The following is a 16,530-nucleotide window of genomic DNA, read 5'->3' on the forward strand; positions in this document are numbered from 1 at the left end:
TCATTAAACGAATTCTGCACGTTTTAGGTTTCGTATGCGAACACAAACACTTACGCGAGCATGACCCGCAAGCGTGCAGGCCATGCCCGCGCACAGCCCACACGGCCGCACGGCCCACGCGAGCTACAAGCCCACGCGAGCTGCAGCAATGCTCGCAGCCCACTGCTCGCAGCTGCGCGCGCTGCGCGCGCTGCCACGGCCTGCTGGGCCTGGCCTTGCGCTGGGCCTGGCGTGGCCTTGGCTGTTCGTGTGGCGCGCTTGGCTTGCTGGGCGATGGCCTGGCTTCGTGCTGGGCCCTCGTCCGGCAGGCCTCGTCCGATGCTTATTCGTACGATACGCTTCCGATTAATTTCCCGATTCCGGAATATATTTCCGATACGAACAATATTTAATATTTTCGATTCCGGAATTAATTTCCGTTTCGAACAAATATTTAATATTTCCGTTTCCGGAATTATTTTCGATTCCGGCAATATTTCCATTTCCGATAATATTTCCCGATACGTACCATGTTTCCGTTTCCGGCAACATCTACGACTTGGATAATATTTATATTTCCGATACGATCCATATTTCCGTTTCCGGCAATATCATCGTTTCCGGAGTATTCATTTCTTGCCTGTGACGATCTCAGCTCCCACTGAAACCAAGATCCGTCGATTCCGAATATCCATAGTTGGAGTATTTAATGCCATTAAATACTTGATCCGTTTACGTACTATTTGTGTGACCCTACGGGTTCAGTCAAGAGTAAGCTGTGGATTAATATCATTAATTCCACTTGAACTGAAGCGGCCTCTAGCTAGGCATTCAGCTCACTTGATCTCACTGAATTATTAACTTGTTAATTAATACTGAACCGCATTTATTAGACTTAACATAGAATGCATACTTGGACCAAGGGCATTATTTCCTTCAAGTGGGCTGCGAGCTCGCGGGCTGCGCGCGCGCGCATGGCGCCCCTCGTGGGCTGCTGTGCGTGCGTGTGTGTTTGTGTGCTACTCGAATCCTAAAGCTACCGGGATTTGTCATATGATTAAATCTAATCCTAAAAGATTTAGTTTGTTTAATTAGAGTCCTAGTAGGATTATAATTAAATAAATTAGTATCCTAATAGGATTCCAAATCCTTTTCCATAACTCTATAAATAGGTGCCTAGGGTCACATATTTACATCGAGTATTCAAGTATTCAAAGTGAGTTTTGAGAGCAAAATTCAGTCATACAATTGCCTATAAAGTGCCGAAAATTCTAAGTACCTTAAGGGCGATTCTAGTTGGTCAATCTTAAGGCGGATCCGGACGTGCTGTGGACTATCTACGGAGGGACGACACTTGGAGTCCTAAAGACTTGTTCTTGTTCGGTTCGGGCGCAGCTAGGGAAGGCACGCAACAAAGAGTATGCATCTAAACTATGCTAAATGATTATGTGTAAATAATATGTTTTCCTGGCTTTATGGTTTTTCCGCATGATTTATGAATTGTCATATGTATCATAACCTAACAGCCACAACGCTCTACATGTGGTCATAAAGCACTTCGATGTGGCCACATTGCACGATTCAGGTACGATGTTGCGACGATGCTTCCCACATTACCAAGATTTTATGACGAGCATCGGAAACTAGCCTCATGTCATCCAAAATAACGAATTGCCTCGATGGCCGAATAAATCAAGCTAAGTGAACCGGAACTTCCGCAAATCATTTCCGAAAACTTCATTTTCCGATCAAACACGACGTTTTCAATACGAACCATCCGATAGCCATTCGACCCACCTCTAAATCTCCAGAAACATCCAAATGATTGTAAAATCACCTGAAATATCAAAGAAAACACAAACGGAGCGTAATAGAGTACGATAACGACGACTTATGCAATAATGACTCTAAATGCAACTAATATGAGAGAAATGCCTAGAAATGCAACCTAAATGAGCCTAAAATACCCTATATAAGTATGATTCATCACCCTTGTGTCTCATTTGAACAAATCACAATGAAACATATATCTATACTTGGGCTTTAGTTTGTCAAATAACAAACACTAAGCTCCCACTGAGTTTAGCAACTCTTTAGATATATATATATATATATATATATATATATATATATATATATATATATATATATATATATATATATATATATATATATATATATATATATATATATATATATATATATATATATTTGAAAAGATATTCTGAAATTATTTTTCAATAGCTTTGACGAATTTGGTTTAGTTTCGTGGTACTTGAGCATTTTGTTTAGAAATTATAGGAAAAATCTTTATGATTCACCATTGATCGAATCAAGAACTAATTGACTTCGATCATTCCAATTTAGATAAAACATATCTTATGGAGCTAGATTGTGAAATTACAACACACAATCATTGATGATCATTTTTGGTATTAGTAATCATCAACATGATCTAACCTAGATCTTTATGATTTCTTGCCAAGTGGATGTTTTTATACTTTTCTATAAATCTTTGAACTAGACAAACATATTCAAACTTATATCAGTATATCACTTTGAGTAAATAAATCCATATTCACTCAAAACCATGTGAAATAATAAAGTCATAAAATCTTTCTTTAGCTTTGAACTCTATTGTCTAGGCGGTCTAACAATAGTTCATATCTTTTGTTATTTTCAACAAGTAAGACTAGCTTGTCTTGAATTGATCTATAAATCAATCTACTTTCAAAAGTCCATGAAAATAGAGCTTTTGAACGTTACCTTGGTTATATGGTCTAAGCAACAATGCTAAAGGTTAGTGGAACATAAATCAAGAGATTGATTTGAACCTAGTAAAGTTCTTATAAGAGTTGTTTTTTTTAATCAAGCATACATGACTCAAACCGTAAATGACCATTTCATTCAAATAAACAAACAAACATTGTTTTTGTTTTTCTTGAATGTGAGTCTTTCTGTGTTTGAAAACAGAAATTTAGGTATGCTGATTATGGAACAAAATAGCCATTAAGTTCCAGCCTTGAAAGGACTTAAAACAAACTAGATGACCCTACAACTAATGTAGCAATGCCATGCTTCATTTCCCACTTGTAGGTCATTAGTGTAGCCTAGCTTCCATCTTTTGAGTTATTACTGAAGTAAGAACCTCAAGCGGTATATCATACCAAGGAAGTTTGATTGCTAGGTTACTTCTCTTTAAACATTAACTTTTAGATAGAAACGGAATTGTAAATTCCTTTCACTTGTTCCTTGTTTTCCTATTTCTTGTACCTTTTCTTATACTAGTTGTTGGACCACGCGCTAACGCGCGCGGTCCCCTAAGATATTAAAATTAATTGTCAGAATGAAATTAGTAAATAAGCAAAGCGATCAGGGAAAGAAAAAGTTAAATAACAATTAGAAAAAGTTTACATGATTCATTAATATGCATGTGAATATATTAGGTTTGAATCCATCTATTTAAATAACAATTTCTCTGCAGCATTTCATCCATTTATTTTGTTGAATTCTCTTCTGTTTTTACCTCGTCTAACCATTTACGTAAATAACAATTACACGTCCAATGTTGATCAATTCTGGTTTAAATTTCTGAAGTTAGGGCCAACTTTTTTTGATGGAATCATATATTTATGAAACCAATATAATTGGTTGAATAATTAGACAAGAACAAATAATTCTTGAAAAGCTATAATTTCTTCTCTTTCAGTCGAACATTTCTATTCTTCTTTGACACGGTTTGTAGTAAATCATGCTATGCGCCTGCAATAAAATAAAACTCAATAAAGAAATTGAATGAGTACATAAATTACATGATTATAGTTTTCCACAATTGTTCTATATACCACTGTTTCGCACGTCATTTTGAAGGTTCTTCTCAGTTAAGAGCTTGGACCCTAGGAGTTTGAACACTTATGTCCAGACCCTCCCGGTAGATTTGATGCTTATTAAATATGGAGTAATCTTTTAACCTCTGTTTTTGGGGGCAGGAATGAAATCACTTGGATTCCATCATACATAACGCATAGAGTAGAGGGAGTGAACCCAAAAAATCATCTTTTCGTAGCACAACAATCTTCCATCATTCACCCTACCTTTCTGGCTTGTAGCTTTAATTCTAACACATGGGAAGAGACGTAGCAGTTGCAACCAAGTTGCAGCCAAGTAAACCTGTCATTTCCATCCAAATTACAACAACATGAATGTTTTTTGTATAGGGGTCTCAAAAGAAATAACCTCCTAACTATATGTTTCAGCTTGAAAAAAATGAAATAGAATAAAATAGTAGGGCATGATTATTGACATTTCTTGGCAGAAATTAGGATAAGGCATAGATAGTTTATGATGCGTATATATTATTGACAATTTTCAGACCCAATATACAATTTAAAGAGTTCAAGATGAGCTTTGACATATAATCAGTAATAAATACGGAGTACACTATACATCATAATATTATAATAAAAAAAAGTAATAAAATATAGAGTAAATAAATCGGGTGATAGAATTATTATTATTTAATTTACATGTTTTCGTGAATTTTTTTCTTCTTTTCCCCCTTCTGTATTCACGTCTTCGTTCATAAACCCTTAAGCCTTCTTCGTTTCCTTCTTCGTGTAGCAGTTTCCTTCTCACAACTTCAGAAGAAAGCGAATTAGAGATCGAAATTGATTAGGGTTAATCATCAAAATCATGACCGGCAATTGGATTGATTTACTGGTTATAGGTAATCGATTCAGTGTTAATTGAAATTCGCATATCTCATTACCCTTGAATCCCCGATCCCTTAATTCTCAAATTCTAATTTCTTTGTATTTGAATTTCTTAATTCTAGTCGCGATTCCTTTTAATTTATATGGGATTTTTATGTTCGTGTATATTATTCCCACTTACCCAAAATTTTGGGGTTTAGGGTTTGTGAGTATGATTTGGAGAGTTTCGCGTGGAGTAGATGCGAAGTAGATGCGAACCTGGAGCAATACAATTGGTGGAGGTAAGCTCGAACTTCAAATTTGTAAATTTTCAGGCAATTTGATTTACCAATTATGGAAGAATTTGAAGGTAGCAATAAAGGTTTAGCAGAACAGAAATAATTCGTTTTGGAATGATTATATTGAATATAGATACAGTACTACAGTAGTTAAGTCCCCTCAAAAAAAGATACAGTAGTTAAGTATGTAAATAGGTGAACTAGGTTGTATTTCTTTGGATTAATATACTTGTTTGCTTGCCATATAAATAAAATGAGGTAGCTCTCCAGATACTATATTGTTTAAAAAATGTTGTAGTCCTATTGTGATTTTCCTTGAATAACAATGAGGTTGTATTGTACAATAATCATTCGATTGCAAGATAGTTTTGACCCTTGTTCGTTCTATGGAAGAGTTTATGTTCCCACTTTACATCCAAGCAACTTGTGCATCAAAAACAAGACTTCTGATATCAAGTTTACCGACCGAGAGATTATCACTGATGATTGGGAATTATTTGTTCTTTTTTTTGGGTTACAATCTCAAACTAGAGCATACAACATTTACAATATATCTCGGCAAAAGCCAGCCTTCAAAAGTAGTCTGTTGCTAGTGAACTGTTAGAATCAAGCTGAGAGTAAGTGCCACCACTAAGGAGAGACATAAACATAAACTGGTGTTGCTTCTTCTCCCACTTCCACTTGCACTCTTCTTTTTGGCATCTGCAGGTTCAGGAGCTGCGGGACTTTCCTCCACCTTAGAAACTGGAGGAAGTAGTGGGTCCATTATGTTTGCCGCCTCAAGAGCCGGTGCTGGTGCCCCTGATGGAAGAAGTGTTTCTGGCGCTGCTATTTCTAGCAATGCCCTTGGTTCCACTGGAGTTATTGGGTATTCCAGGTTTGTATTTGTTGGGTCTGAGCATGTGAGTATACCATTTCAATGTGAATTCGAATTTCTCAGCGATTTGACAAGATTTATCGGAGAGCGTAGCTACTTTCCTTTGCATGATATCAACTTTATACTAGTAATTTGAAGATTTTAATTGAATCTTTTGGAGTTTTGGTTTCTGTCAATATTCATACACTATTTTTTTTCCGTCATTTATGTATCCAAGGAATCTTATTATGTGTGCATACAACATAGTACTTCTTATATGACTTACCTTTATAGATTATTAGATTGAAGAATGTCAAGAAGAACTCTCTTTATTGGTCATGGTTACATATAGCTATGTTTTATAAGCTTCTTTACTTATTTTGTTATATGTACATTTAGAATTATGATGTTTGATGCTTGTAAAATTACGGTGTTTGATGACTGAGCTTTTGGTGTTTGATAATTGTGGAATTATGGGGTTAAATGATTGTGAAGTTATGATATAATTAGGAAGTAAGTCCATAATTAACTGTTCTTTTTGTGGATTGTACTTGAGTTGTTTGTAGTTGTTCTGTTTCCGCAAGGTGGTTCCTATGTTCAAGCAGTATTGCAGCAAGTTCTTTTGGACTGACCGGTTTTCAGCTGTTGTATTGGCTGCCACTTCATATTCTCGTATGTGTCTGTTATGCTATAGGGCTTGTCTGATTTGTTGTTCAGTTCCTTTCTGATCTTCTTTTCTTTTCAGTTCTGCTCTAATATGCTGCTTGTTATTCAGTTCTGTTCTGATATGCTGCTTGCTGTTCAGTTCAGTTCTAATCTTCTTTGCTATTCAGTTTTAGGTGTTTAATAGCGACACAGTGTTCATCAGCAATTAGCTATTTATAGATTCAAGAAAACCAACTTGATCTCACCAGACAACAATGAAATGCAGGAAGAAAATCAAATTAATATCCTGGATGATAATTTACTATAATTTGCAATAAAATGCAAGGTGGTTCCTGAATGATAATTTACTATGTTAACCTGGCTTTTATTATACGACAAGATGTTTCACTCGAGTGTTTTCCTAGAGGCTAGCCTAGTTTTATCTTGTGACAATTTGAGAAAATAATTTCGAGTCTGGTTCTGTAGATTGAATCTGGTCTTGTTCTTTAGCTTTTGTGTCTGGTCTGGTTCTTTAGCTTTTGTGTGCCTATGCTATTTTTTTATGCCTAGTCGGTTATGGTTTAAGTATTGATTCCCTGGCAGACACATATCCAATGAATACTTGGAAAGGTTTTGAAGCATTAAAGATTTAGGCATGACCTTTCACGTAAATGTACAATATGATGCATATGCTGGTCTAGTTCACATTTTTTTCATTCATGAGAATCAAAGTGACTAGCTGTATAAGAATATTTAAAAGTTTAAGCATCAAAAGGATCATAAAGGGTTAAAAGACAGAATACAGTTAATATGCCGATATACGTAACAGAAAAATAGTAGCAAAATTCTAGTGTGACCAAGAGTCCTGTTTATAATAGAGATTTCTAAGTAGATTATTTTAGTTGAAACACCAAAATAGTGTTTTTTGATCTATGATCTGTTTTTGGTTTTATCAATATAAAGGCAATAATAGTTAAAGCTTCATTTTTAGTAATGAAGATACACGCAGAGTGAAGATTCAAAGTTATTTCTGAAAGATTAATTGACACCATAACCAAATACTAGAATAAGATGTTGTAGACACATTGCTAATGTAGGATTTGTTGGCTATCTTTGAAAATGAAGGGAACGAAGTGCTAGGAAGATGAAACAGGGACTGTTTTTTTTATCACCCTATACCTTTCTTTGATGATTTGGTAGCACCAAATCTTTTAGATTTGATGAGTTGTTTTCTGCACCATGACTTAGGCAAGAGCCTCATTAGAAGCGCCAGAATTTTGATATGGGGTGAGAAAATGCTAGTAGTAAAAAAGATTAAATTTTTTTTTGACAAAAGATGGTCAGATGTCCTCAAGACTTCATAATTATAACCAATCAGCAACAACAACTACATTTTAATCAACATTCGTTCAAAATTCATGTGTTTAAGTCTCAGGTTGTATGGGCAAAATCAACACTTCATATATTTGTCATTAGTTAGAAGTATTAGATTCGTTTTGTTTAGCCTTTAGAGACTTGCTGTTCAGTTCAATTCTGATCTGCTTTGAAGTTCAGTTCTGTTCTGATTTACTTTGTTGTTCAGTTCCTTGTTGATCTGCTTTGCTGTTCAGTTTAGTTATGATATTCTTTTTTGTTCAATTCTTTTCTGATAGGTTGCTTTGTTTAGTTCGTTTTGATCTCCTTTGCTCGTTTGTGTTTCTTTCGGTGCAACTCTGTTGTGTGGTTTCCAGCTGTTGTTTTGCAGAATTAATCGTATTATTTCATTGTAATTACATGCATTAATTTTCTTATTATATTGACTATTATTTTTCTGTTTACAGGATGGTAGATAGAAGGAGAATGGTAGATAAAAGGATGGCATGAAGGGCATATTGAAGTTCTTTTGGACTGATTTGGACAAATAAATTAAATACTAGATAGATTTTAGATTTCTCAAACTATTAGTTCTTTTTGGAGGTAACACTTGATTCGAAATAATTTTTTTTATTTTGTAGTAGTTAGATTATTTGGTATAATAATTTCATTTAATGAGCTATTAAATAAATACGTATGAAACTGTTTATATTAGCTTACATTAAAGTGCCGCAATAGTTGTATCAAGAAACGTTGCTATAGACTCGCATAAAAATGTCGCAATAGTGTGGCAAGAAACGTTGCTATAGGCTCACGTAAAAGTGTCGTAATGTTGTATCAAAGAAATATTGCAATAGACTGCAAAATTGTTGCAATATTAGAGCAATAAATGTTGCCATAGGCTGTTGATAGTGCTGCTTTAGATAATAAAAGCGTTAGCTTGGACCCTGAAACTGTTGCTTAAAATCCTAAATAATTGTTACGAAAACTTAATAAATGTTGCCTTAGATATTATAAAACTGTTGCCAAAAGTTAAAAGTCGTTGCCTAAGAAAAGTGTTGCTAATGATAACTATGGCAGCAGTTTTATAATATTGTTGCCTAAGGCAGAACAACTGTTGCCATAGAGCTATAGCAGCGCCACCTATTGACAACGCCATATAAACTGTTGCTATAGGTCTATGGCAACATTTAATGGATCTTTGCCAACACATTTAGGTTGTTGCTATAGCCCTATTTTATAGTAGTTCGCAAACGGTTGTCACCTTTTCTTCTAGGCTTCTCCTTCCTTGGAACAATACCTAAGCTAGTGATCTTCCTCTGTGATTCGTAATTCCTCTTTTGCTTTCTTCTTTTAATATATTTCAATAAAATGATACAATGAATTTGTAAGCATCTAACTATGTAAACTATTTGTAGGTTTTTCGCCTAATAAAGTACACATAAGGAAATCATTCACGAACATGCCTAGCTCAGTTAAGACCTTACAAAAAGCAAAAGTTCACTACAGGGAATTGAAGTAGAAGTTTTTAGCCTAATAAAGTAACATAATTTAAGGGTTTGGATCTAGGCTAAGCAAAAGGCATTACTGTTAAGGACTCCGTTAGTAATTGTCACACTTACTACGTTATTTAAATCCCTCTTAAAAGTATCTGCACTTAAGAGAGGCACGAGGCCTATGAATTTCCATGGACCTTCAAGCCTTTCTTTCCTCCACTCTAGAGCTTCCAGAAAGAACGTGTATAGATAGATTATTTCCATGGACATGTAAGTAAGACTTCGATAATATACCTGTTCTGGAGCGCCTTTGCTGACCTTATGCATTTTACCATCCTTATCAATGATGTTCTTTTACCGGTGGGGTTGAATGGTAGAAAGTGAATCTGTTGAGAATCAACCCTAGCCTGTACAAATAAATGATATCAGCAAATCAAGAAGAAGCAAGGCAAAAATAATTTACATATTATTAGATCAATTCATTAACCTCCTTAGGATCAGCCAGCATGCCAATAATTGCAGCATCTATTGCATCTTAATTGGTTCTATCAAATGTGCTTCCCAATCAACTTGGAGGGCTCTAAACTAACAAGATCGCAGGCTCGAGCTTCCACTCCATTGCAACGATGTGAAATGGCAAAGATCCCAACCGAATCCAGCCAGGCTGCAACATTTAGCAAGGAACTGCTTGGATTGGAATGTCTTAAAGGAAAGAGATCAAGAGCTTAGGCATCAATTGAATTCCTAAGTTACAAGTAATCGAGCCACGTTAATTCCAAAGCCTTCATCTGAGGCATCTGAACCTAATCAATAGCAGTTCCAGTTGCCTTGGAAATGAAGTCTGCCAAGACTCACAGCTTTAGTGGTGACTACATACTCTGCCAATATTCACAACTTCAGGTCATTGGTGTCTCCAAGAGTATGCTGAATAGTGGTGATCACATACTCACAGCTTCAGTGGTCGCAGTTGGTGGTTGTAAGAAAGTAAAAGTATATCTATCAAATTCTTCTACAAAATCGTTTAACTGCATACAAAATAACAAATTTCAACTGAATTACCCTTGCACATTGAACATCTGTAAACATAACCAGCATAACAAATCTACATTTATTCAAAACCTTGATTCAACAAAATAGAAACAACCAAGCTTTTGCACTCTTCCTTCTTTCGGCTAAGCAAAAGATAATCCAAAAACCAAGAAAGATTAAAAAGAACCAGAATTAAAAAGAACCAGAATTCGAAGGCTATATCATCATTCGCCTCATTATCATTCTCATTGTTAACCTAACATCAAATTGTATAAAGCATCCATTTAACTAATTTAGCAAAAGAACATAAACAATCCAGCACCTTAGTACTCTATAGTACAAATTATACTAACAAATACTGGAGAAAGCTCACACAAGTAAGACCAACATTACCACCTAAATCAATGACAACTTTCCTGCTCTTTTTACACAGTTGAAATGTTAACATATAATACGTTTTCGTCACCCTATCATTTGTATATTGAACACATCCAGCTAACATCTTAATATTTTTTTCAATTAATATGGCAATCAAAACATTTATTAATCGTCTCTCAAGTACAAGCAAAAGATCAAAGCCGAGATCTCATTAAATTACGATGATACCAGAAAATTCAGTCCCTTTTATTCAATATTACTCTCTATTCAATCTCAAATTCAAGGGCCACTAAATCAACAACTTAATATAAAAAAAATGCAAAAAATACTAACCAGCCTTCTCTAAGATTCTTCTTCTTCGAATTTGCGATGTTCTTCCTCTTCTTCTCCATCTCCAACGCCTGCATACCTTTCTCGCTACTTAAACTTTAGCCGCTCCCTCTCCATTCTCGCAACCTCCTCTTGCCCTAACTGAAGTAATCTCATCTTCTCTTCAGGATCGTTCAATCCTAGTAGTTTTTTGCAGCCATTACTGTGTTGTTTTGTTACCTGCAACATAAAAGAGGCAGAATCTACTTAAAGTACGACAGGAAAAGAAGACATAAAATCAAGACAGGATGATATTTTTAGAACAACCAATAATACTCAAAACCCGCCTCCTCGCTTAACTGGTATGATTCTCTTCATCGTTCCTAATAGCCAATTGAATGTGCCTTGGTATGATTCTCATCTTCTTGTTGTCTCGTGCGCCATTTTCATCCACTTCCAGAACATGTTAATTCATAATCACAAATACCTAATCAGCTTCAAATTCAATCATTTAACTTTTAATTAGTCAACGTAAATTCAAGCTAAATATCCTTGCATTAAAAGCAAACAAATTAAATTCTTAAATACCTTTAATTTCCCTTAAAGTCCTTCACACATAAAGTGAATAAAAATTATCAACTAAAAGCATACAATCATGTATGCGTATTATACAAATTTCCTCAAATCAACACTCGATCCACAACAAATTCAATTATGATATCGACAAATTAATCAATAATAGCCAAATATTTGCGCTGTAAAATGTCACCTTGCAATATCAAAAGAGATTTTCATTCGTATATGGCAAGTTAAAGTTGATTCTAGGAAAACACCTAAAAACATTGATCAAATACAAATAGTAGGTTCTCCATCCTCTCATGCTATAGAACTTTCAACTTGACACTATACTTTCAACACTGATCAACCCGGACTCTACATTTCACCTTATCGGATCCTTGACACTCAAACATTAGTTACAGATGGTTAACACTTAATTTTGGATTATTAACATGGGAATTTTCACATAGAGCAGCTGAGTCTGATCCTAGATACATTTCCTAGTCTAACATGAGTACCCAAGTCCGAGTAACTTAACATATAAGAATGTTTGAAATATTACCGTGCAACTGAGTTTCCAGGCATCCATTTTCCATAAGTTCATACACAAGAAATCGAGAATCACCATGAATGCAACAGCCTTGAAGAGTTATAATATTCTGCTACCGAATTTTACTTAATAACGCGATCTCATTCTGCATTATGCAATTTCATCATCAGTTCATCATCTTGAACAGAAAACACAAGCATAGAAACAAAAGTTAAATGGTACCTGGAATTATTTTTCGGCTTCTTGACTACCCCCATTGGTTTTCTTCACAGCAACATAAAAATTACCATCAAGCTTAGCCTTGTCTACACATTCAAAACCACCCACACCCACGACATTACTTTCGTCGAAGTTTCCGGTGGCAGCCTCTAGCATCTTATACTCCATATTAGAGACACACCCTCTTAATTTGATATTCATTTCAAAGAATTCAAGGTGCCCTTTGATTGATTGAAAGAAAATCCACTGATTTTATCTTTACAATTTGAATCCCAAAGCATAGTAAACAACAGACATAAGATCATTACTATCACATTAAGCCTAAAATCAAGAATAATAACAAGATCTTAACCAAAGAAACAAAATTACCTGAATCTCTAGCATTCTTCTTTCCGGGTTTATTACCATAATTTCTATTATGATAAATCCACAAACAAAACAATGTTAACATGTACATAAAAACACCAACTGAAGCACAAGCTACAATCAGGGCTACTCTCAGTCTGGTGTTTGAAATTATATTTGTATTTTCACCACCAACTTCAATTCCTGTTCACCAAAGCAAAGAAACTAACTAAAAATAAATCCAAACTAATTAAAATGTACAAGTTAATGATTATTCAACCTAAATTGCAGCCATCGGGATCAAAAATTACTAAATTAGCAAGAATCCCATTTTAAAGGCATTAGCCCAAGTCCAAAAAAACAGAAATTTAGTGAAGAAATAACATTCGATTGCCATCAAAGATACATAAACCAACTTCGAACATAAGTTTATAGGTTGACCCTATAATATTGAGATTAGAATTGAAGGCATCAACTTGTAGACAATTCAATGTAGATCAACAACTGCCAAAATCCTGATCATTGGGGTTTTAGAAGTAAAAGTACAATGGCATACCTCTATAATAACAATTCCAGAATATGTTTCCCATATTGTGTAACCACCATCTTGCGCTCCACACTAATTACCCCAGCGTCAATCCTCCTCCTCTGCACAACCTAGTAATCGATGCAAAACTACTCTTTAGCTACTATGAATCATAACAATTTAGGATTTTCAAATAGAAGTGAGACATGATAATATTCAGCTCATGAAGAGCGACCTGTAAAGATATTACAATAGGTAATTGACATTTAAAAACTTGTAAACATTAAAAATGAAGCAAAAAATTAACAAAATAAGTGAATTAAAACCATATTCAAATCCAATGAAAGCGGAATTAAACCCTGAATTCAAGATCCAGTGAAGGAAGTTGGAGAGAAAGAAAGAAGACAGAAACCTTAAAAGTCTCTACCATATATCTCCTAAATTAAACCCTAAAAATCTACACAATAAAGGAGCAACGCCATCTTCTATAAATTAAACTCAAGTTCAATTACAAAACAAACAAACAAAAAAACATGAGAGAAAGAAAGATACCTTGTGGTAGTATTGAAGAGCTCTTGCAGATGTCCATAGGGTAGCCAACAATTGTAAAGAAATGCGAACAGGAGAGAGAAGAACACGATCAGAAATTTTCCAAAGATAAATTGGGAGGAATAAGGTGGTGGAAGAAGAAGGGAGCGAAGATAAAAATTGAGGAAGAAGGTGGTGGACTGCGGCATTGCCTAGAGGAATTCGAAGGAAAAGGAGAGAGAAAGAGCGGATATGAGATGAATGGCGTGGAGGAAAAAACGGAAAAGGAAAAAGGAAAAAGGAATAAAGAAAAGTAATCCAAAGGAGGAGGAAGAATATGTAAGTTAGGGGGTTTGAACTCATGACCTTTGCAAATGTCAATATATAGCTTTTAAAGGGAAGGTTTCCGTTTTCATTCCCTTGTGAATAGTGAAATTCAAGGTTTTAGCACTCAAAACACTATTGATAAGCATAGTATTTTCAATTCATGCATTTTAAAGGTTCGGAATTCTTAATAAGAATTGACTTCTCAAGTGTTGACTTTTATACTTTGTTAGACATGTCCAATGTCACTCCAACAAAGTTCTTACCATTTTATTTATGTTGAATATTTTGCTTCAACTAGATGATCTTACCAAAAGCTTCTAAAGTTCTAAAGCATCGATCTTTTCTAATGTTTAGGGACTAGACTCATTCGAGAATTAAATGAAAAAAGATATTAAGTTGTTAACCATTGGTAAAGTTGAGTGTTAAACTCAATGCTTTATAATCTCAAAACTACATTGTATTTTGAATCGACAAGCACCAATTGGTTTGCCATTCGACTTTGTTACTAAAAAACAACAATAAAAGTCTCTATAAGAAACGTACATTTTAAATTGCTAATTTTCTCTCATTTCCGTGAACCGTTCTTGGATTCACTACCAATCGAGGAAATTTACTGTTACCTTTCTAAAAGGATTTACTGCAGTGGAAGATATTTAATTATAAACAATAATTAAAAACATGCATTGAAGCATGCAAAGTCTAAACATTTAACATTAGTAATAACTTGAAAAGCAAACATGCAATTTAAACAAGTCATTGGCATTTTATTCGAAATATTTAGTTCCGGCAAGTGTGAATAAAATGAATCCAAGATCCTTAAAATCATTGAAGAATTAAGCACATTATGTATTTTGACTCAATTCTAAAATATTTTAGGTAAGAAAATCCTTTGCTAATAGTCTAGAAACTACTCTTGGTTGATAGGTAGGTCTAAGAACTTATTAGGTAAACCAATCCCATTTGTCACGACATAAAAGAACTCCTTACTTATATCATTGAGTTTTACCAAAACTAACATGTACTCACAACTAATGTGTACCTTACCCCTTTAGAATCAATAAGTAACACCTCGCTATGGCGGAAAACTATTACTAGATTGATGTGAAGGTACGTTATCCAAGTAAGCGTTATTTTGGAATGGCACATTTTAACTCAATTTTAAAGTTTGGAACTTAGGCTTTTACTATGCTGGTTAGATTTTAAGTGAACTAAAATCCTTAATCATGCAACATAATCAAGCCACAATCTCATCCATAATATCAAGACATATTTAAAGCAATAAGTATCTTAAACATGCACAAAATTTAAATGTGATCTAGTATGGCCCGACTTCATCTTGAAGCTTCAACTTCAAACTCCATCTTGAAAATGGATTGGAAACTCCGTCTTGAATTTCACCATGGGAGGCGCCATTTTCTTCAAATAGGTTATGCTATAATTAAACTAATTACAACTTATTGATGGTACGCATACCATATTTAAATAAAAACTTTGGTGCATTAGACCAATTTTGCATTCAAATTAATGGTACTCAGACCATATTTACTATCCTATTTAGGACATACTAGTCACTTTCTACAACCTACAAAGCATTGCATTTACAATACCATTCATCCATTCATTTATCAATGAATGACGCACATAGCAAGTTAGCAGAAAATTATGCATCACATAAACATTTGGAGCAACTAATCAAAGGTTCCAACAATCTATATATTATTCAACCTTATTAGTTCTAATCGAGTTGTTTTAACCTAAAGGAATGTAGACCTAATCAAGAGTTTAATGACTAAAAGCTCCCACTAAAACCAAGAATTTACATGCTTTACTAATTTTAAACATAAAACTGTATTTCTAGTCCAACCGGAAACATACAAATTTAATTAAAATTTAAAGCTCACATAAAATAATATTAAATCCCTTTATTATTTTCAGTTGATTAAAATTAATTAATTATAATTTTACCATGGTTTTAATTTTTTAAAAATAATTAGTATAAAATAAATTAATCAAAATTAAATTTCGAGAAAAATTAAAATTACGAAATTAAATTTAATTTATCGTTGTTCAACCGAAAATAAAAAAAAAACGAAACAAGTCATTTGGGCCAAGGCAAGGCTCACGGGCGCAAGGCCCATGCCTTACCAAGCCTGCAGCGTCGCAAGAGCTGACCGCACGCATGGCCGAGGCCATCGCACAGCCAAGCCCCTCGCCAGCGCTTGCTTACTCGACGCCATCGCTCGATGTCGCTGCTGCTTGCTACGTATGCGCGCATGGCACGAGGGCATCCATCGATGCCTCGTCGCCATCACTCGTTGGGCACAACACGAGGTTGGTAGACGCGCATGGCTCGAAGGCCATCGCTCGCTGCCTCGACGCCAGCGCTCGCTGGGCGTGTGCACGTGTTTCCCTTTCGCCTTGCTCGATTACCCGCACAGCATA

The 16,530-nt window shown here is 34.9% G+C and overlaps 1 protein-coding gene and 1 long non-coding RNA gene across 15 annotated transcripts; one reads left to right on the top strand and one right to left on the bottom strand.

Annotated features, from left to right (window-relative positions):
• Positions 1 to 3,742: 3,742 nt before the first annotated feature.
• On the bottom strand, positions 3,743 to 14,085 carry LOC110789143 (uncharacterized). Of its 11 annotated transcripts, XR_008927691.1 has the most exons (10): positions 13,786 to 14,082; positions 13,264 to 13,364; positions 12,732 to 12,911; positions 12,366 to 12,618; positions 12,156 to 12,288; positions 11,363 to 11,488; positions 11,060 to 11,275; positions 9,807 to 10,344; positions 8,544 to 9,726; positions 5,054 to 5,863 (listed from the first exon to the last, which is right to left on the bottom strand). It is a non-coding gene; the product is annotated as an uncharacterized lncRNA (long non-coding RNA). The 11 variants fall into 11 exon arrangements; XR_008927695.1 differs by having other exon boundaries at positions 9,807 to 9,983; positions 10,197 to 10,344; positions 11,060 to 12,288; positions 13,786 to 14,085; XR_008927692.1 differs by having other exon boundaries at positions 11,396 to 12,288; positions 13,786 to 14,083.
• Positions 4,534 to 8,537, top strand: LOC130467805 (uncharacterized). Of its 4 annotated transcripts, XM_056836627.1 has the most exons (5): positions 4,534 to 4,705; positions 4,892 to 4,972; positions 5,678 to 5,846; positions 6,392 to 6,497; positions 8,291 to 8,537. In XM_056836627.1, the coding sequence occupies exons 2-5, from the start codon at positions 4,942 to 4,944 to the stop codon at positions 8,300 to 8,302; spliced, it is 318 nt and encodes a 105-aa protein (XP_056692605.1). In that variant the 5' UTR covers positions 4,534 to 4,705; positions 4,892 to 4,941; the 3' UTR covers positions 8,303 to 8,537. The 4 variants fall into 4 exon arrangements, with proteins under 4 accessions (XP_056692605.1, XP_056692608.1, XP_056692604.1 ...); XM_056836630.1 differs by lacking the exon at positions 6,392 to 6,497 and having other exon boundaries at positions 4,536 to 4,705; positions 5,678 to 5,871; XM_056836626.1 differs by having other exon boundaries at positions 4,536 to 4,705; positions 6,392 to 8,537.
• Positions 14,086 to 16,530: the final 2,445 nt, after the last annotated feature.

The sequence above is a fragment of the Spinacia oleracea genome, chromosome 2, assembly GCF_020520425.1.
Source record: "Spinacia oleracea cultivar Varoflay chromosome 2, BTI_SOV_V1, whole genome shotgun sequence".
In the NCBI taxonomy this organism is placed as follows: domain Eukaryota; kingdom Viridiplantae; phylum Streptophyta; class Magnoliopsida; order Caryophyllales; family Amaranthaceae; genus Spinacia; species Spinacia oleracea.

Coding starts and splice junctions, on each gene's coding strand:
- LOC130467805 (XM_056836626.1), top strand. CDS start 4,942: ATGCGAACCTGGAGCAATACAATTGGTGGAG. Junction 4,973..5,677: donor GAGCAATACAATTGGTGGAG/GTAAGCTCGAAC, acceptor TGGCATCTGCAG/GTTCAGGAGCTGCGGGACTT. Junction 5,847..6,391: donor GGAGTTATTGGGTATTCCAG/GTTTGTATTTGT, acceptor AGTTGTTTGTAG/TTGTTCTGTTTCCGCAAGGT.